Source organism: Gouania willdenowi, chromosome 5 (genome assembly GCF_900634775.1).
Source record: "Gouania willdenowi chromosome 5, fGouWil2.1, whole genome shotgun sequence".
NCBI lineage: Eukaryota > Metazoa > Chordata > Actinopteri > Blenniiformes > Gobiesocidae > Gouania > Gouania willdenowi.
Genome location: NC_041048.1, coordinates 2,351,768 through 2,374,319, shown reverse-complemented (window position 1 = coordinate 2,374,319; position 22,552 = coordinate 2,351,768). Strand labels below are relative to the sequence as shown.

The window sequence follows — 22,552 nt, the reverse complement described above, 5'->3', positions numbered from 1 at the left end:
TGATAGCATTCCTAAGACTGTGTTTGTGAAAGTTAAGCATAAACGGTGTTATATAAATCACTGCCAATCGCCGTAAATGTTAGCATGAGCATATACATGGGTTTTCCCATAGACGTTAGCATGAAGCTAGCAGACTTTTTCTACTGTAGTATTTTTTTATCCTCCGCCACAAAGTGCGGAAGGGGGATATAGGTTGGAGCTCCGTCCGTCCGTGTTAAAGGGGACAGCTTTTCAATTCAACTTTATTTGTATAGCACAAATTACAACAAAGTCACCTCAATGCGCTTATCAAAATATAAAATTCATAATAAGAAAGAGAAAACCCAACAAGATCCACATGAACAAGCATTTAGCGACAGTGGGAAGAAACAACTCCCTTTTAACAGGAAGAAATCTCCGTTAGAACCAGGTTCAGAGGTGGCAGCCATCTGCGTGGACAGAAGGACCAACAGAACAGGATAGAGAGACAGATCATCAGAGTGTTCCAGACTAGTTGAGCCGTGAACCACATCATCAGCTTCACAACACCTGAAACAGAGCAGAGAGAGAAGCTGTTTAAGATGAAATAACCAAATTCAGTTTGTGGCTTCAGGGTATCAATAACTTGATGGAGTTCGAAAATGAGAAGCGCACAATTATTTTTTCCGGAGTTATTGCCCGTGTTTGTTTGTTTTTTGATGGGGGGTGTTGATGACCACGTCTTCTTGTCTGTCCAGAAAGACAATTCAGGATTAAATTCACTGCACATTCATTAACAAACAGTTGTATTTTTCTCCTCTAAGGGACAGCACGTGTGAGTGAGTTCTGTAGTGTGGCTTGTTTAGATAAGGGTCTGGGTTAGAACACACTCAGCAATACATCTATTATGCTTTAAATGTCATCCTGAGAAGTAGTGAAAACAGTGACTCCTAAAACAAGTATATTAAAACAAAATAAGCTATAAAAAACATATTAATTGATATAGGTGATATTGTAGTTTTCTATACAGCCAAAATGGATGACCTCGTCGTGTTTCTCAGCTGAAAGCTTCTTTCACCTGAGTTGGTTGACGAGTGTTGAATGTGCTGCTGCTGTGTGTTTAGCTCCAGGCTATAAACACTATGTTTTCTGTGGTGACGGAGATCATTGGTTTTTATATTTCAGTGTTTGGCCGAGCACGTCTGACCTCGGGGCCATGTTGTCACAACGTGTTTCATTATTAAAAGGTAATTTATAAAACTCAAATGCCAATGCTGCTCCATTTCAGCTCGGGCTAAAAGTGCATCACATGGGAAACAATCCGTCCGTCGGTTTCTATCTCTGCTCTGTTGCATTATTGAAATGTTTTTTTTTTTTTACAAGCTTTTCACTGGCATTAATACAGCCAGGGGCCACGAACTCTCTGAGAGCAGACGGAGAAAGAGCACGAAGCAGGAAAAGGGAAAAATACAGATAAACCTTTGACCTGAGGAAGAAACCACAAGTATAAAATAATGTAAGGTTGACTTAATCTTAAAGCTGTGGGTTAATCCTGAGAGTAGGAAACACAATGGGCAACGGCAACATAATGTAGAGTACAGATAGGCAACTTTAATCACTGTCAATAATGAGCAACATTAGCTTTAATACAGCACAGATCCAATGGTTGATAGGAAACAGATTCACTTTAATGATCGCAGGGGGAATATTACTTACACATTACAGGTGAAAATAGGAAAAACTAACAAAAAAAATAAGTCTGTTAATGAAGTAAGGATTAAAACCAAGTGCACACGTCATTAAAAATATTTTAGTTTTTTTTTCTAATGTGTTTTTCTTTGTTTGGTGATATTTTGTGTTTTTACAGTCATTCTGTGTGTTTTTTTTTTATCATTATGTGCGTTTTTCTCTCATTAATGTGTGTTTTTGGTGTTGTTTTGTTAGTTTTTCTCTCATTAATGTGTGTTTTTGGTGATATTTTGTGTTTTTACAGTCATTCTGTGTGTGTTTTTTGTCATTTTGTGTGTTTTCCTCCCATTAATGTGTTTTTGGTGTTGTTTTGTGTGTTTTTTGTCATTGTGTGTTTTTTCTTGTTGTGAGTGCTTTTGGTGACATTTTGTGTGTTTTTCTCCCATTAATGAGTGTTTTTGGTGTAGTTTTGTGTGTTTTTCTCTCAATGTGTGTGTTTTTCTTGTAGTTTTGTGTGTTTGTGGTGTTATTTTGTGTGTTTTTGCAGTCATTGTGTTTTTCTCTCATATGTAGTTTCTATCTTTCTCTCATTTTTTATTGTCATGTCTTTTTGTGTGTTTACTTTGGGGGTGTATGGAATTAAGATTTAAACGTAGAAAAAACAAAAGAATGATGGAGATTTGAGGGAGAAAATGAAAACATGAAGAGAAACAGATGGAGAAATGTGAGTTAGATTGAGAATAGATTAAACATTGAGCGCAGTATGTTATTTAGATTCTACAGTAATGGATGAGTTGCATAGATCACACTAAACAGTGAGTGGGTGGAGCTAAGCTTTGCACCCAGAGGATCCTGATCCCAGGGTTAATGTCACAGAATCCTCTCCTTTCTGCTGAGTCAGCAGTTAAACACAACCACTATCGAGCTGTGACACAAAAAGTCACTAGACATTTTAGGGAAGACAAAAACGTTGGAAGGAGACGAGCTTTTTTCCTGCGCTTCAAGCAGAAACTTGATGAAAGCGTTAATGAGGAAATAGTGGCGTTCGTTGGTTGATGTGGGAACAGAAATCACAGTAATGCACAACTCCACCTCCACTGTTTAGAGGATTAGGATTAAAGCCAAGAAAAAAAACCTAGTCACACACTTTTTCCTCGACAAGTTCAGCTTTAACTTAGTGGAAATAACTTTTCACCATTTATGGGACTTACTTTCTAAAGCCTGGAGCCTGAACCAAAACTATTAAATACCTGAAATGTAAGGTTTATATTCCAGATGTTAACACACACGGCAGCACTAAAAACACACAGAGACTGAACAAAGAAAACACATATGATTACTAATTATTAGGGATGTAACGATTCACTCAACTCTCGATACGATTCGATTCACGATACTGGGTTCACGATAAGAGTCTTTCACGATTTATTTCACAAAAAGGGACTGTATATAAATGACTGAAAAATATTCCTAGAAAATACTCTACTATTTTACTTTTATTTTTCTTTGTCAAAGTAATCCCTTGATAAACTATTCAAAACAATGCAATTTAACAGAAAATGAATCTTGAATGAAATAAATAAAGGAATAATAAAAATGAAGAAGAAGCCTATTAATTTCTGGTTCTATAGTAAACAATGCAAAACTGCATAATAGTTCTTCTTTTTAAAAGTGCAACTGAAAATGTATTTTGTGTCTTAACAATTGGACTTAAAAAAAAAAAAAAAAAAAAAACAGCATTGACAGAGCTAATAGAAAAACGTGACTTTTACAGATATTCACATAATATTACAGATATTCTTTCGCTGCTAAAGGGGTAAAGAATCATTTATGAACATGTTTAAGAGTAGAAGGCGGCCAGAAAGAAAGTAGTAGCAGATTCTGCCTGCTGCGTACACTGCTGGACAAGAGAAGGGATAAATATATAAAAAAAAAGTACTGCGATTCAATTCTTAGAGTATCGATGTGAACCGTGATACCTATGAATTGATTTTTAACTGCCTTACGATTAATCATTACATCCCTATAATTTATACATGTTGAATTCCTTAACTTTGCAATATATGTTTGTTGCTTTTCAACTCAAAATTCCAAAATAAAGTTAAAGTAAGAATATAAAAGTACAAAATAATGCATTCAGAGTCAGAAGTAGCATTCAATGAAAAAAAAAAATAAAAAAAAAAGGCAGTGGGAGGAGCTAGCCTGTCATGGCGTCCTTCCTCAACCAACAGAATTTAAGATTTATGGTGTAAACACACAGGCCTAGTTTACTGAAAATAGTGCATCTTTTAATTCTTCATTCACGTGAAAATAACAACTTCAAGTAATAAAATCTGACACACATTTTTCTTAAACTCAAAATTCCAAATGCTAATATAGAAAGTGTTTTTCCAATAAAAAATAAAGTTTTCTTTTATTTATTAAGTGTGTGCGCGGTGCTGTGCTGCCGCTGCTGCCGTCCAGTCACACACGGGATAAAGGACGAGGGTTACGGGGAACAGCTACCTTCAACCAATGAGTGCGCGCCTTCACTGCTTCACTGTCGACACGTTGTCCTGGTCCTATTCAGGGCATCAATACCTTGATGGAGTTTGAAACTCACATATGTCCGCCAGCAGGTGGCACTATAACCAACTTCAACCCGTTTTGGCCGATAACTCCCACACCGTATGTCTCACATTTCATATCCACAGATTCCCTGAATAACGTTAAATCAGCTGAGCAAGGCCACGCCCATTTCTCCCTTGTGTTTTGTTTGCAGATATGACATTTATATCTCTTAAGTTCAACAGCGCTGGCAATAACATCTAAAGCATATAAAATGTAAAATCAATAACATTAGTTGGTTATTTTAGACTGTACACTGTGTTAATTTATCTCTGTTACAACTTTAATACATTTAATAATCCACTATGTCCTCACAGCATAATTAATATTTGTCTGGTAAACGCTTCAGTGACTGAGAGGCTCTTAATAATAGAGCAGGATGTAATTAAAACTCCCTCGTGTGTGTGTGTGTGTGTGTGTGTGTGTGTGTGTGTGTGTGTGTGTGTGTGTGTGTGTGTGTGTGTGTGTGTGGTGTGTGTGTGTGTGTGTGTGTGTGTGTGTGTGTGTGTGTGTGTGCGATTAATCAATTTCCACACTTTGCTTTGCTTCTCTTTCTGAATTCATTCCCACCCTGCGTCTCAGAAAACGATTTGATGTTTTTTTGTTTATTTCAGGATAATCATAATGCTGCGTGGAATGGTTGATTTAATTTGCTAAACTGTGGCATTTGCAGTGATTCAGTAATAATCTGTGATTAGATGATGCTCTTATTTTACATTTTATCTCTAAATTCAGAGTTTGTTTAAATGTTACAGGACGATGATGGGAGGAAACGTTAATCAGAAAATACTAAGGTTATTATAGATCCATAGACTCCATAGATTACAGTGGTTTATTCAAGTAAACTTTACAACAATGTCACATTTATTTATTGCTCTTTTGTGTATTTTGGTGTCATTTTGTATATTTAGCTCAGATTTTGTGTATTTTGTTGTCATTTGTGTGTATTTTTGTGTATATTTGGTGTTTTTTAAATATTCCAGTTACTTTCTGTAGATTTTCAGATGTCTTGTGTTTTTTTTAGAGTAATTTGCATATTTTCTGCTGCTGTTTCGTGTATTTTTCAGTTACTTTCTGTATATTTTTAGTACTCTTGTGCTTTTTTAGAGTAATTTGTGTACTTTTGCTGGTGTTTTGGTGTCATTTTGTAAATGTTCCTCTAAATTTGTGTCTTTTTGTTGTCATTTAAGTGTTTTTTTGTCTTGTTTTGGATAGTATGAGAAGATTGAGTATGTGAGAAATACCTGGATGTATACTATATGGGGCATACTAGTCATACTCAACCGTCCCATGATGCATTGTGAGCAGAATGTAAAGTTGTTCTGGGACTGACTTCAAGCTAAAAATCAAACATCCTCTTTTCAAAATAAAAACATATCTTTGCCTTCCATTAGTTTTTTTTTTAATTTTTTTAACCCTTTTGTAAATAAGGCTCTTATTTTGAAGTTAAGAGGAAGTTTAGTCAGTAGCACAATGGAGGTTCTCTGAAAATCTCTGAAATGTGTCTAACGTGAGTTTTATGGATGAAATGAGCACATGTTGATATTCTACTTGTTCTCACTTCAAATGTTTTCAGAACTTTCAAAGTAAAAGAGGAGAATCAACAGAGATATTTAGCCTCAGTGTGAACAAGGTTTTTAACGCTGTAAGTTCCAAATGCATCTTGGGACACATTTAAATATACTTCAATGGGAACGCTCACCATCCTAATCATAATCCTACTAATAGTCTATAGCAGACAGTATATACTCACTGAGTGTGTAGTAGTGCATTAGTGGACATTTCCATCACAGCCTTAGACTGAACGTGTGCTACTGCAGCAGTGTTGAGTTCTTCCTCAGAGGAGACTTAAATGTTGGAGGTTTGGTGAGTAAAGAGGATTAGTTTGTCCAGTGGACTGAGAGAGAGGAAATATTGGGTTTGGAGGCTCAGCGTCTCAGCATAGAGGGGTGAGGGTGGAGGGTGAGTCCAATCCATTGAACAAGGTGTTTAAGCTCATTTCTTTTTCCTGTGCTGATGTTGCTCTGTTTATGACCTCATGTTGTTCTGCTTTTACCTCCTTTTATTCCTGCGGTGCAGCTTTCTGATTCTGTGAAATCACATTTTCTTTTCTTTTGTTTTTACTGATATATCAGATGCTTTATCTTTTAAACATACATGTGTTTGGGCCACAGAAATATGATTATCTGATCACGTTATCAACATTCATGTCAGCATTTAGAAAAATCCCCAATCTAAGCTTCAACACTGGGAAAAACAAAGGGTTTTTGTGGTCGTTTTGTCTGTTTTTATAGTTCTTTTGTGTGAATTTGTAGTCATTTTGTGTGTTTCTTGAGTCATTTTGTAAATTTATCTCAAATTTTGTGTATTTGTGTGCTTTTGTAAATTCAGATGAAATTTTGTACTTTTTTTAGTTTTTGTTGTAATTTTGTATATTATTCTGTTACTTTGTGTATATAGGATTTTTGTGTGTGTGTGTGTGTCTGTATCTGTGTATTTATGTTGCTGTGATGCATTTATGTTGGTATTTTGTGTGTTTTTAGATGTTTTTTTAAATTTAAATCACATTTTATATATTTTTGTCATCATTCTGTGTATTCGTGTTGTCTTTTTGTGTTTCTATTTTGTCTTTTTGTTGTCATTTATGTATATTTTTGTTGTCATTTATGTATATTTTTGTTGTCATTTATGTATATTTTTCAGTTTCGTTTTGTGTATTTGTCTTGTGTGTTTTGGAGTTATTTTGGAGTTATTTTGTGTATTTTGGAGTTATTTTGTGTATTTTGGAGTAATTTTGTGTATTTTGGAGTAATTTTGTGTATTTTAGAGTTATTTTGTGCGTTGCTGTGAGTTTTTTCTGGCCATTTGCTTTTCTCTGCGTCTCTTGGCATGAACACACACACACATCCTCCCACTTCCAGGCCAACTACCTGCATTAATGAGTCTGACTAATGGTGTGGAAGGCTTCCTGTGCTCTAAGAGCTTCTCGTCAGGTTAATGAGTTGTGTCAGAGTGTGTCTGTGTATGTATAAGAGAACATTTTTAACTCTGCTATAGAGGATTTTTATTTCCCTGAAAAAGTCAACCTGGATCAACTGCAGTGGGTTAATGCAGATCAGGCATTGGCAACAGGCGGCCTGGGGGCCACGTTTGGCCCTCGGTCTAATATTGTATGGCCTCCTAAAATAAATGTACAAAATGACTCTTAAAACGCACAAAAATGATAGAAAAGATACATAAAAGATAGCAAAATACACAAAAAGGACAAAAAACACTTGAAATAACAGAGAACGAGAACAAAATGCATATAAATGAATCCAAAACACACAAAACAACAATATAAATACACAAAAGTACAACAAAAATACGCAAAGGACAAAAGATACATAAAAGGACAACAAAATACACAAAAAGGCTTCATAAACACACAAAATGACAGGGAATTGAACCAAAATAAATACAAAACAACAAAATAAATACACAAAAGTACAACAGAAATACACAGAAAACACATAATGACAGAAAAAATACATAAAAGGACAATTAGTTACATAAAACAAATAAACCAAAAACACAAAATGACAAAACAAATGAATAATTACTCCAAAAAACACCAAACCACAAATGAGGAGAAAAAAGCTCACCTTTATCAGTGAATGTAAAAGTTTAGAGTTTTATTTCCACAAGGTGGCGCTACGTCCATGTCTAACATACAGTGAAGCTGCAATAACATCTGTATTTTCTTAGTTTTTCTTATTTATGTGCAGTTAAAACAATACAAATAAAATGATCATTTTTATACCAGCCCCCTTCTTCTAAATCAGATTCATGTTTTTTTTTTTTTTTAATTTTAATTAATTTTATTTGTAGATATACTTTGCTTTAAATACAGACGACTAGTGACGAGTCAATCTCAGGCTTTATTTTGTCTATTGTATGTCATTATGAGGCAGTAATAGACACTAAACTTTCTTTTGTTGTCATTAGTGTCTTATTGTATGTTTTTTTGTAGTAGTTTGTGGACTTTTTCTGGTGTTTTGTGTATTTGCTGTAGATTTGTAAATGTGTCTCTAATTTTGTGTATTTTTTTGTCATTAATGTGTATTTTAGGTGTTGTTTTGGAGATATATCAGTTACTTTCTGTATTTTTTAGTCATTCTGTGTATGTTTTGTTCATTTTGTGTATTTTGGTGTCATTTTGTAAATATGTTTCTAATGTTGTGTATTTCTCTAGTCATTAATGTGTATTGTTTTCAGTCTTGTGTGTTTTCAGAGTAATTTGTGTTCTTTTTGCTGCTATTTTGTATATTTTTTTGTTGTATTTTGGTGTCATTTTGTAAATGAAAATGATGAATATTAGATACAGACTCTGACGTTATTCATTTGATGTCTCTGTGTTTGAACCCCTGAATATGAATTTATTAATTTCTAGTTGACATAATTGGTGTGGAATGAGGAATCCTCCTATATAATCCTAAAAATAGAATTAAAAGAAGAGAAATGGATGATATGAATGATAGTAATGATGTTTCCCACCACTGGGTTGTGCTGCAGCCTTATTGAAGTATTTATTACTAGAATTATTTCTCACACAGTTGTAACTGAACATGTTTCTACTTCCAGGAAGTCAAACCGTCTTTGGCTCTCGTTTTAATTCAGTTTGGCTCCAGGCTGTTGCTGAACTTTCTAATGGACAAAGTAAAATATTGCAACGTTCACCCGTGTGACACCCAATCTTAGTTTTTAAAGATCAATGTTTTTCTCTATTTGGCTGAGCTGCAGTTAAGCAGAGAAACACAGAATCATGTGGGAGGTTTATTTCACATATAAACCATGATAGAGCTTTAAAATTAACAACAATGCATTCTCCAAAAATCATCTTAAAGTCATTTTTCTGTTTTATCGACTAGTTTTATCCTTTACAGGGTTAAAGGCTCAAGATAAATTCACAAAATGATTAATAATAATTTACTCAGTAATAGTTGGGTGTAAAAATGTAATGCATTACTTTACTTCTTTTAAAAAGTACAAGTACCCATAAAAGCAACTGAAATACTGTAACGTTAGTATCCATTACTTTCACCTCTGACAACAACAAATTGTGATGTGAATCATTATTAAAATGTGCCTTTGATGTTTGCTTTGGGCGACTGAGTGTGACAGAGATCAGCAAAAGATAAAAAAAATGGTCATGTGATAAGACGTGTGTGCAGTGACTCTAAAAGTGCACAGTCAGCAACGTTCTGTGTTTGGAGAGCTATAGAAACATGCCCTGTGTCTTTGTTCTTTGTCTCACCTCGTCCCCTGTTCACTATGTTTCCTTCATGATATATGGAGGATATTGTGGTGTAAGGTATAACTTTCTCTGTAACGTTGTGTAGGTGTAGAGCTATGAGACTGCTTAGCTTGCTCTTTTTAATGCAACAAAACCAACAAAGCAATTGTGCACAGGCTGCAGTATTTTACTTTGAAACTTAAACCCAAACATCATTTTAAATGCATTTAGCACATGTGCTACATGTTAGCATTATTCTGTTCCACAAGCCTCAGCAGTGATTCAATGCACATGCTCACAATCAGGTTTTTTTTAGGGTTTTCTTTAGGTGGTGAAGGGTTTTCGACGCTCTCATTATCCTCAAATATTACAATATAACACATTTTAGCCCTGGGGTCAATCTGACCAGAAAATGATTTTCAGAAAATTGTTGACCAAGTTTTAGTGTCAGACACTTTGTTTATTTGTTAAATCCATAAATAAGTCCTTTGATAATGAAACCTTGACCTGTATTGAATAGTTTTCATCCAAATCTTCTAAAATTTACTGATATTAATGACAACTAGAGTATGAACCCTATTGGTTGTGGTGATGATATGACCTTTGACCTTTTCTTCAGTGTCACCATCATGTCAAACTTTCATATATATATATATATATATATATATATATATATGTATATTCTAATTTATGGTGCTCATTCATGACTCACAGAATATTGTTGTTGTTATTATTTACTTTATTTTTTTTTATCTTTGGTTTTGTAACATATTTGGGGTTATTCACTATAAAGTCACTGTGAAAGAGCTGTTCCAAAATGAGGATATTGTCTTGCCATGTCATGTTTCAACTCAAGAGTATCAGATCTGCACCTGCAGGTGTGTGGATGTCCGGTCACACACACACACACACACACACACACACACACACACACACACACACACACACACACACACACACACACACACACTTTACACAGCGCTAAAACACCATGGGGTCAAATTTACCCCAGATGAACACCAAAAAATGCAATATGTGTTCAGCACATTGAAAAACTATTATCACAATGATATTATGCTTAATCCAGTGTACACATTAAATTTGGAATAGTCATTAAATATGAAGCAAAAAACATTTTTTTTTTTATGATAAACATTGAATGGGGTCAAATTGACCCTGATCATAATAGAGGGGTTAAAATGCCTCCAAACGTTATGTGGTTCTGTAGCAGTGACTTTCTGAATAAATCTGGCAGTTATTTCTACAAGAAGAAGCTAACGTTGAAGCTCTTTCTCCAAACGTTTTCCTCTGGTCTTTAAACGCCTCACAGAGGATTCTTTAACAATGCAGTCATTTCAGACAAGCAGCGACACTGTTCGATGAAGAATAATTACTTGCACATGATTTCTGGTCTTCGTGGGAACTGATGAGATGAAACTGTCTGTTATACGCACACGCCTCTAACTGAAAAACTGCACGTTTTAATGCGTGAAAAGGGTTCTTAATAGAATTATTTAAATTAGCAGTCACATTAAAACATGTCATTAATAAACTGTTGACTTAAATGGAAGTTCCTGAGGTTACTGTAAATACCGATTCTGACTTTTTTGTGTTTATCCCAGAATGTCTAGAGGAAATGTTGTGCACGTTTACCTGAAGGAGTTGAAATATAGATATTATAATTTCATCCATGACCTGGTTTAGCTCCTTTTACCTCTAACATCAATCATGTGCAGCGATACCAGTTTAGGGCCTGTTTCCATCTCACTCTCAGTCACACTTGGATCAGAAAATATGTTGGTTTTGTTTTTTAAATAAGATATTTTTTAACATTTAAATCATTTTAAGTTAATAAATAGTTATATTATAGAAAGATCTCAGCTCATTTGTGAGCATTAATCTGACATACAGTACTAACCATTAAATGAATAAACTCCTATTTAATTTAGCATTTTCACGATGTCCGCATAAGAATTATTATTATAAATACATAGGGCTGCACGTTTATGGCCAAAATGATAATCACTATTGTTTTGATTAATATTGTAATCACAATTATGCATCATATTTGGTTAAAAAAAAAAGCCTTTGTTAAATCAGTATTTATTTTATAATTTTATATTTTGTTACACTTGTAAGTTGTTTGTAAATTGCAAATAAAAACAATGTTTAAAAAACTGTTTTTATTACACTACTTTTAAACAAACAATACGTGTACAGTTTACAGTGCAAAAATTAAGCTTTAAATAAGTTAATAAATTAAAATGTACCAAAGGCTAACTGAATGAATACACTATTACAGAGTGCAGAGCCTGTATTATGAATGTAAATATTGGTTTATTTAATCATGGCCATCAAAATATGATTAATTGTGCGGCCCTATAAATACATGGTTGTCAAATTAACGCAATAATAACTACAGTTGTAACGATTTGTTTTAGTAACAAATCATTGTTGCTGATTTGATTCATAGATGATATTATTGTTTATTTAAAACTATTTGATCCAAAATGATTCAGTGACGTGAAATCTAATCAGTAACTTTTTAACCGAAATAATTATTCAACCAGTGTGAGTGAAATAAATCCCTGATTACTGGACAGTACAGATGAGTTTTCATACAATCCTGTTGTTTCTTGTAAGGAAATTATTTATAAATTAATTATAGACATAAACAAGTTCACAACATTTAATGTCAAATTATTCTTAATTTATTTTAATAAAATCAAACCAACACTTCAGTTTAAATTAAAAGGATGTTAACTTTTCTCTTCTGATTTTCAATAAAAAATACATATTAAAATATATATTATATCATATCATGGCGTGTGCCACATGACGTCACAGCCAGTCATTTCTTTATTATTAAAAGCGATTTTTAAACGCATCCATATGAAGTCTGTCCTTCTTAAATACATATACAATCAATTTATATCCTTTTAAAACAATGAAATATAAATATATTTAATATAAATCGATTAATCGATCTAATGGATGAATCGTTACACCCTCAATAATCAAACTTCCCTTAACTCACTATGTGAGCTAAAGTAGATATATTTTCTTTATATATGAAGGATTCAGTCAATTCTTTTTGTTTGTTTACTGACTAAATGACTTATTGGACAATGTGTGTGGTATTAATGCTGATGCTGAGTTTAATCACTTTATGTTGAACTGTTTAGAAAAAACACGATTTTTACCAACTGATAATAGTATTACTAAGTAATGTTACATTCAGATAAAAAAATCCCTTTGATTATAGTTTTAGACCATGCAGTACCTTTGATGTACCGTGCAGTACCTTTGATGTACCTTTGATGTTATTCTGGACAGTATTTGTTACTGTTTTGGATTGTTGGGATAATAATAAACATGCATTAGCATAAAGGAAGCGTATTTTTCCCATCCCATGTTGATAAGAGAAATAAAAACTACACATAGATCTCTTTGTATTGAACAGATAAAAACATGTGTGATTAACTTTAGACATTACACGATTAATTAAGATAAAAATATTGTAATTGATTGACAGCCCTATAAATACAACAGTTTTTATATCCATTATTACGTTGTGCTGATCTATTCTTTTTTTTTGCTCTGGTTTCATTTCGTCCTAATGCAGTGCAGTCCCCATGAAAAAAAGAAACGTTTAAAGTCATGACATCTGCTGACAAAGCTAAACGTTAAATTGAATCTATTTCTGTCTTTTCTAACTCCAGCTCAGCTTTTATCGCTGGAAGCCTTTCACACGTTGATCTGAGGACCCTGGTCTGTAGCTGGTCTGTACATGGTCTGCTGCTGGTCTGCACCTATGTCTGTACCTGGTCTGTACCCCCAACCCTTCGGTTATTGGACGACCCACACAATTTCTCTTCTTGCGTACTAAATCTTTTCATACTATCAAATGTGAACACACTACATACTCATTTTGACATCCGACCTAGTGTGAGTAGTACGTTAGTGTGTGTAGTACGTTAGTGTGTGTAGTACGTTAGTGTGAGTAGTACGTTAGTGTGAGTAGTACGTTAGTGTGAGTAGTACGTTAGTGTGTGTAGTACGTTAGTGTGTGTAGTACGTTAGTGTGAGTAGTACGTTAGTGTGTGTAGTACGTTAGTGTGAGTAGTACGTTAGTGTGTGTAGTACGTTAGTGTGAGTAGTACGTTAGTGTGTGTAGTACGTTAGTGTGAGTAGTACGTTAGTGTGAGTAGTACGTTAGTGTGAGTAGTACGTTAGTGTGTGTAGTACGTTAGTGTGAGTAGTACGTTAGTGTGTGTTAGGGCTGCTCGATTTTAGAAAAAAATGATAATCACGATTATTTGTCAACCAAAAAGTTATTTATTTTTTGTGCAAAAAAACCTAAAATATATCCATAAAACACTAAAATCAAGAATGTTCACTTTTGCACAAAACAAAACACTTGTTGCACATAATGTGTCTTTGTTCTAGATCTTCATCATCAAACCCAAAGTGTTCTAATATCAGAGAATTTGACTTGCCACTTGTTTACCAAGTGTTGTTGCTGCTGCATTTCTTCTGCCATGTTTCCGCTAGCAACAACTTTCCTCGTGTTAGCCTGCAGGCTAGCTTTGGCATTGAGAGGGGCGGGGCAGAGGGGAGGAGCTTGCATGTGCATAGATTAAACAACTCAAAGTTAGTATTAATAACGTGTGTGCCAAGCTTTATTATTTGTAGATGTCCGAAATAGTGGGTTTGTTTTATTTAGTGAATAAAACATATGTAAATTGTTTTTTCTCTATTATGTTACTTTTGTAATCATTGGGTGTAATAAGCGAAATCGTAATCGAATTTCGATTAATTGAGCAGCTTTAGTATTAGTAGTACGTTATATGATATTTTGAACACTACTCTCCCTTAAACAGGCTCTGGTGGATGAAGTTGGCGAATAATCAAGGGCAGGTTGACACACAAACCCTGAGAATAGACTTTTTTTTTTTGTGTGTGTACGTCTTCAACTATCTGTGATTTGTTGGCTAACTTCAGCCTTATAGAGAGTGAATAAACCTGTGAAACGAGGAAGTATTTTTGTGTAATCCGTTGATTTTAACAATGTACGTGTAATTTGATTAACTATTTAGATTTTATTATAGTTACTAATATTTTTTAATCTGATTACGTAACGCTGGTAGATGTAATCCGTTTAATCCCCAACACTGTGTGTGTGCGTGGGTGTAACCTCCTCTCCCAGGGAGAGGAGTGAACGTAAAGAAGGAAGATCTGGTGTGAGACAGAGAAACAGAAGTGGACGGATGGACAGAGGGAACGAGTGGGAAGCTGAGAGCGTCATTATGGATGGAGGTGGTGGATTCAAGGAGACAGGTGGAGTGGTTGGGTTTGATGGATGGATTGGTGGAGGTTGAAGTAGAGGACAACAAAAAGACAGTATGTGAAGAAAATATGGAGCAACAGAAGGAAGAAGAGGAGGAAACATAAAAGGATTCAGACATCAGTCGACACATCTGGAACCAGTCATTAGCAGCGTTTCCATTATCCTTAAAAAACTATACGCAATAAAAACTGGTCAAGGAAACACCTGAACTTTGGGGAAAAAAGTTTTTATGCTTTCGAGGTTTTTCGGACATTTCGATATTGAAATGTATCACAAAAGTTCAATCCAATCACTTTTCCACATTTACACATCACAGGACGTAACGTACCTAGTCACATGACCACTTCTCTTCAAGGAAACATGGTGGACAGAAGAGGAGACATTAGCGTTATACTTAGAGTAACTAAACCCCAAACTCACTTTTTTCTGCTCAATACACATATATTTGGGTATTAAGTAGTGATGTTTATTAATCCTAGTCCCACTCTTCATATTTTAGTGAAAGTATTTTAATTTTGCGTATTTAGTTGTAAAATGTCAGTTACTGGCCTCTGATGGTTGAACGCTGCTATTACAAGTGAATTTTGCTATTGGCTAAAACAGATTGTCCTCCACCATCAACTTTCAATGTTGGCCCCGCCCCTCCTATGAAAACTGGGAGGAGGGTTTATATATAATATACAGTATATATTATTGTGTAAATGTGTAATATTTTCTCAAAATAGGGGGTTTAGGGGTTTGGTCCATGTGATGTAGTTTTTTCCATTTAAGGAGGCAAAATCATAAATTGCGCACAAATTTACATTTCTGTATCTTTTTATTCCTGTTTGTGGTAAAAAAAAAAAAAAAATGTGATATCGTCCCAAAACGCATTTTAGGGTTTATTGCAATTTTTTTGGTTGATTTTTAGCAGCAGTGGCTCAGTCTGTATGGACGTGAGTTGGGAACCGGAGGGTCGCCGGCTCAAGTCCTGGTGCGGACCAAGGGCACCCTTTGAGCACTGCCGAGGCGCCCTTGAACGAGGCACCAAACCGCAGCACTGCTTCCTTCATTGTAAAGCAACTTTGATACCTAGAAAAGCTCTATATAAAATGTATGTATAATAATAATAATATTACCATTTCTGTTGCAATTAGAGATTTTTTTTATTTTTGAAACTGGCCAACAATCAGTTTATTGAACTGGATTACCACCAAAATTGTATAGAATGATCCATTGTGTATGGCTTATCTCTGGTTAAAGTATTGTTTAAAGTACTTCTGCTAACAGAAACACAAACGTTGTAACTAACATTATACTTCCACAGATTATTTACGCCTTCTTGAAATGACGGGACTATATTTGAAGTTGTGGATGTTGGGAGGATACTTTCAGGTGTGGATAAATGTGTATTTAGAGGGAGGAGATGGAGCAGTGAGTGTTCATGTGCAGCCTCTCCCTTTTTCCTCTCGACTATGTTTTCCCGCCGTGTCTCACTTGTGTTGTGTTGCTCCTCAACAAAGACGAAGACGTGGAGACACGAGCGAACAAACCTGAGGAATTACGTGTTACGCTGCTGTGAGGGGGTAGATCGATTAGAGGCAGAGTCACGTTTACTGTGGACACAAAGAAAATCAAAGTGAGGAGGAGGAAGAAGTGGAATCTCGTGGGAAAACAAAGGGAGGACGAGGCGACGAAAAGAAAGTAGGAGAGAAAAAGAGAGGGAGCAAAGAGCAGGACTGGGATCAGGACCAGGATGGATAAAGTGGAGCGAGTGATGAAGATGGTGAGAAGGATGTCGCCCAGGAAAAAGAAGAGAGGAGGAGGAGAACTAGGAGAACTGGAGAGCCCGGACACACTTTGTGATGAACTCTGTCGTTTCAGCCTCTGCATCAGTGGTAAGAGGCTGTGCTGCCACGTGCTCGTCTCCCTCTGTAGAGTTTACCAGTGTGTGCACGGATGTGTGTTAAACATAAGTCTGCATGGTTCACAACTAAAACCTAAATGAGTCATTTCAACAAATACGCTGCTCTCTCTAATGGTTTCTTTCCATTCCTCCCATTGGCCTCCAGCTGTTTACTTTGTGCCTCCTAATATGACTTTATTAGTTTGTCCATTTTCTAATTAGCGCACAGCTGATTAGCATTGACTTTACAGAGGATATGAGGTCGTAGCTCATGTTCTTCAAAGACTGAGATGTTTGTGTGTTGTGGAGAAAACATGCATTTTCTGTCCCGTTCACTTACTTACTGTATATCCATCAAACAATCTTTCATCAGTCAGACTTTTAACAGCATCAGAGGGAAATGATGTTCTACGGGTGAGACTGGGTCACTTTGAGAACAAGAGGGAACGCTGGGAATGTCAGTGCTACATCACAGTCTCCAGCGAAACCATCAATTGTTCTTTCATTTGCAACACATTGTAATTACTGGACTCTTTTATCTGAGATGACTCACAGCTACAGGAGAATAAAACAGTGAATTATTCAGGACGTTTGGTACGGAGACGTGATTGGCCGTGAGATCAAAGGGATTGCATTGCATTCCAGAAAAAAAGGTTTTCACGATACTGGTATAAACTAAAATATATACATATATGTATATTAGGGCTGGGACTTTAGCATGTTAATTGTGATTGATTAAATACAGATAAATAACGCTTAAAAAAGTTAATTATAGAAAGATAATTTCATACTAAATTTTATTTCATGCTACAGATATTTTAGCTTTTTTGTCGTCTTCAGTTTCCACTTCTCTGGAATGTCTGTTTTTTTATTTAAAATGTAAATTAAATTTAAATTTATTTTGAAATTGTCTACAGCTTACTTGAATTTAAGTTACTTCTTTGTGAACAATGCAGTCATAAAATATTCATTTCATTAATATTGCACATTATGTTAGCACTCACTTATGGAAATAATAAACACTATTTTGTTTGATCATTTATTGTTTTCATTGATTGTGTCATTTACTGTATACCAAAATCCATTTAAATTGTAACAACGTAGTCGTTAATTGTTAAATGCAGTTATTAGATTAATTAATTACAAAAGGTGTAATTAATTAGATAATTTCATTTTAAGCGAGTCCCCCCACTAATATATATATATATATATATATATATATATATATATATATATATATATATTACTTGGGGGTGGGACAAACATCCTGAACAATTCTCTCTTCCATCTCAGTGTTGTGGGAGGTAATTTGAGTAATCTCCTCCCCATCTATCAAAGTTGCAGTGCCTTAAAGCTGCAGTATGTATAATGGTGAAATGTTTTGCTAAATCTGGCACCTTTCCAACTCCTTTTACTGTTTTGTTCCTCAAACGCGACTGTCGACAAATTTAGCGATTGTTTTTTCTTGTTATTGGAGAGTTTTCTGATGCTGAAAGCTTGTATCGCTCTCTAGTCAATGGCTACGTTTACATGAGAGCTTTAACTCCCCTTTAATTCAGGATAAAATTCCTCTTTAAAGGACCTCGTAAACACTTAACTACGAATGTAAATGGCCATTCCAAATTAAACTGAAATCTGAATGAAGTGTCTGGTTTATTCAGATTTTAATTCCGAATGGAATAATGCCTCGATTTTGTAAACATTTAATTCCACTTAAAATGAATTGCGGTCATTCTGAGCATGCTCGTCCTGTCGCGATGACGACATAATCCAAGACGTTCACCCGGACTCGAGCTGAGACGATTAATTTAATAAAAGCCCTAAATTACACGAATGTAATAAAAACAGTGGATAGGCGGAAACATATGCAAACATATTACTAGGCTTTACGCAATCAGGATTTTTTGGCCGATCACTGATCAGTGAGTTTAAAAAACGCGATTACTGATCGGATAATATGATCACTCTTCAATTGTTCTCTGTGTTTGTGATTGGTCTGACGCTGCAATCTCCCCCTGTCACAGCAGCGCACACGTAGCCAGGCTGATATCACTCGGTTTAAGTGAACATAGTTATATCCGGCTTCATAGTACAGCTGCTCTGTGACGGAGAATGTTTGGTTAGGTGAAGGTAACGCAGAGATATCAGGATATCCTTTTTTTGTTATATTATGTATTTGTGTCATTGTTTTGTATCTCTGCAGTAATATGGTTGTACATTTTTGTGTTTTTGTTGTGTCTTTTGTTGTTGACGTCCTTTTGTATGGAGTGTTGGTTTAGTTTTACGTGATTTTGTTTATTTTTGTTGTATTTTTATATGTATATTTTGTGGTTTCATTTATTTTGAGAGTCAGTTTGTGTACTTGTCCATGTCTGTTGTAGTATACTGATATACTGTATATATACTGTACTGCTGTTTTACATTTTAGTAGATATTTGTGACGGTAAAAGTAGAATATTTCTCCTTTTCCAGTTGTTTGTAGATTCCTATCCATGAGTTCCTGTGTTGTTCTGTAAATGCGTCTGATGCAGGAAAACGACTCTTCACAGATGAAGCAAATGAGACGTGTGATTAGGGTCGGGAAAATGTCCTCCTTCTGCTCCTTTGATGACGTTCTTCACTCGTCAACACTGAACTTGTTTAATTAAAGAGTTTTTCCATCAGTGGATAAAAGATGTTCATTTCCAGACATTTTTACAGCAGCTGAAGTAGTTCTAAAAAGGCTGTTGAACAAAAATGGAAGGAAGAACCAAATAAATCAACCTGTTGAAAGCAGGAACACAGCATAGCTGAGTCAGCATCATGAGTGCAACAGAGAGGAGAGATAATAGAATATGTCGGTAGAAATAAGCCAGATAACAGTGAGCAGGAGAGTGCAGGTAATGAGATGTGACGTATTAAATTGGTTAAGAAGCATCTGAAATAAAACACTGAACATGTCTTTTACTTACGTCTGCGTCTACATCCTGGACTTTAACATAACGCGTTTAATAACAGACACGTCTGTGTTTTTTTGGTATCCACGGTGGGAACACGAGTCATAAGTTGTGTTTGAAATGTCACACTAACAGACTACACACTCATTCAGTATATACTGTTTACTAGGGATGTAACGGTTCACTCAACTCACGATACGATTCTCTGACGATTTATTTTACAAAATGGGGCTGTAGACAAATGATGACTGAAAAAAATTCCTTTATTTTTTTATAGAAAATATTGTATTATTTCCCTTTTATTTTTCATTGGCTAATCAAAACAATGCAATTTAACTAAAAATAAATATTTAATGAAATAAATAAAGGAATAATGCAAATGTAGAAGAAGCCTATTAATTTAAATTATGGTTCTATAGTAAACAATGCAAAACTGCATAATAATTATTTTTCTTTTTAAAAGTGCAACTGAAAATGTATTTCGTGCCTTAACAAATGGACTTTAGAAAAAAAAAAAAAAACAGTCTGCACTGTAATTACGTCAGATATTTGTTTGGACCAGCAGAGGGCGCTGGTAACCCAGTGGTCGGTTGGCATGCAGATATTCTAGCAGTGAAGAAGAGAAGCTATGCTAGCAGACAGAGCTAATAGAAAAATGTGACTTTTACAGATATTCACGTAATATTACAGATAGTCTTTCGGTGCTAAAGGGGTAAGGAATCATTTATGAACCTGTTTAAGAGTAGAAGGCGGCCAGAAAGAAAGTAGTTGCAGATTCCGCCTGCCGCCTACACTTCTGGACAAGAGGATAATATATATTTAAAAAAAAGTACTGTGATTCAATTTTCAGTGTATCGATGTGAACCGTGATACTTATGAATCGATTTTTAACTGCCTTACGATTAATCGTTACATCCCTACTGTCTACTATATACTATAAGTATGATTAGGATGATGAGCGTTCCCACTAGGGCTGGGCGATATGCCATTTTTTTTATTTTTTTTATTTTTATTTAATATCTCGATATTTTCAATCTATATCACGATATACGATATATATATCTGGATATTTTACTTTTGCCTTGAGATGATGCTTTGATGCATACAATCAAACCAGAATAGCACTACTCAATATATATTGATGTAATTGGAAGTTATAAATGGTGGATAATATGGAATCTCTGAAATGTGTTTACGTGAGTTTTATAGAGACAAATGAGCACATGTTGATATTCCTCTTGGTCACATTCTAGTATATAAAGTATATAGTAGACAGTATATACTCATTGAGTTAGTAGTTTATAGTACGTTAGTGTGCCATTTAAAACACAGCCTCATAGATAGTTTGAGGTTGAAATTTCTGCTCAAAAGTTTGTTTCGATTTTCACTGTAAACACTCTGACATTATTGGAAAAGCTTGGTGCATTGCATTGTGGGATGTGGAGTCCTATAAGCGGATGCAACGAAATGTTTTTACTTAATTATTATTACAATACGCAGTTTACAGTGGAGATCAAACCAAACTTTTGAGCAGCAATTTCAACCTTTCACATCTTTTTTTTTTTTAAGCTAACAATCTTTATTCTATTGATTTATGAGGTCACACTTTGATAATAAAAATAGTTTGTAGCAGCTTTAGAGTTTGAAAGACACAAAAAATGACTGGCACTTAAATGTATGCTCACAAATATTCATCACAGAACGTTTTTTACACGATTGTTTTAGGTCGAAGACGCTTTACTTTGAAAGTCATCAATCTTGCACAGAGCCAGCTTCCTAAAGTAGGAGTCTGAGCTGACAGAGGCAATGCATCATGTGCTGTGAATTAGATAAAGCTCCCAGTGGCTTTAAATGAGGAAATCCTCCTGGTGTTAAACCCTGCTCTGTATAAATGTGCAGTAGGAGACACACTGTGCAGCGACGTTTAAATATTTGCTAATTTCCCATTTTTTTCTTATCTTTACCATTTTTCTGCAATTGCACCAAACTTGCCATATTTTAGCCTATTTTTATTACTTTTTATTGCCATATTTTTGCTCCTTTAAATGTATTTTTGCTACATTACTCCAATTTCTGACACTTCTGCATCACATTTCAGTGCTTTTTCTGCACATTTTTTCCACTTTCAAAACATTATCAGCCCTTATAAACACTTTCTTTCACTTTTCCACCTATTGTCACACTCATGATTTATCATACATTATTATCAGCCAGTTTAGCTAATTGTTCCTACCATTTGTTCCATTATTGACATTTTTAACCCTTTTTACAACTTTTTCTGTTTGTTTTTGCTTCTAATGTGCAACTTTTAACCAATTTATTTCTTTTATTATAAAAACATTTTAAATCAGCAGTTAAAAAACATTAAAATCATCAGTTAAAACATTTAAAATCAGCAGTAAAAAACATTAATACCATCAGTTAAAGCATTAAAATCAGCAGTAAAATCATTTGAAACAACAGTAAAATCATTCAAATCTGCAGTAAAAACATTCAAATTAGCAGTGAAAACATTAAAATCAACAGTTAAAACTTTAAAATCAGGAGTAAAAACATTAAAATCAGCAGTCAAAACTTTAAAATCAACAGTAAAAACATTAAAATAAAATCATTTAAAATCAGCAGTAAAATCATTTAAAATCAACAGTAAAATCATTTAAAATCAGCAATAAAAACATTTCCAATCAACAGTAAAAACTTTAAAATCAACAGTAAAAACATTAAAATAAAATCATTTAAAATCAGCAGTAAAAACATTAAAATAAAATCATTTAAAATCAGCAGTAAAAACATTAAAATCAACAGTAAAGTATAGTCTACACGTACACACTCTTCTGCAGCTCCAAACCTTT

At 34.6% G+C, this 22,552-nt stretch overlaps 1 protein-coding gene across 1 annotated transcript in view; it reads left to right on the top strand.

The window, feature by feature from the left end:
* The first annotated feature begins 16,496 nt into the window (after positions 1–16,496).
* Positions 16,497–22,552, top strand: part of grip2b (glutamate receptor interacting protein 2b) — a 163,106-nt gene continuing 157,050 nt past the window's right edge. Inside the window, exon 1 of the mRNA XM_028447334.1 lies at positions 16,497–16,756. Coding sequence (XP_028303135.1) covers positions 16,615–16,756 — 142 coding nt within the window. The 5' untranslated portion in view covers positions 16,497–16,614. The remainder of the gene's footprint in view (positions 16,757–22,552) is intronic.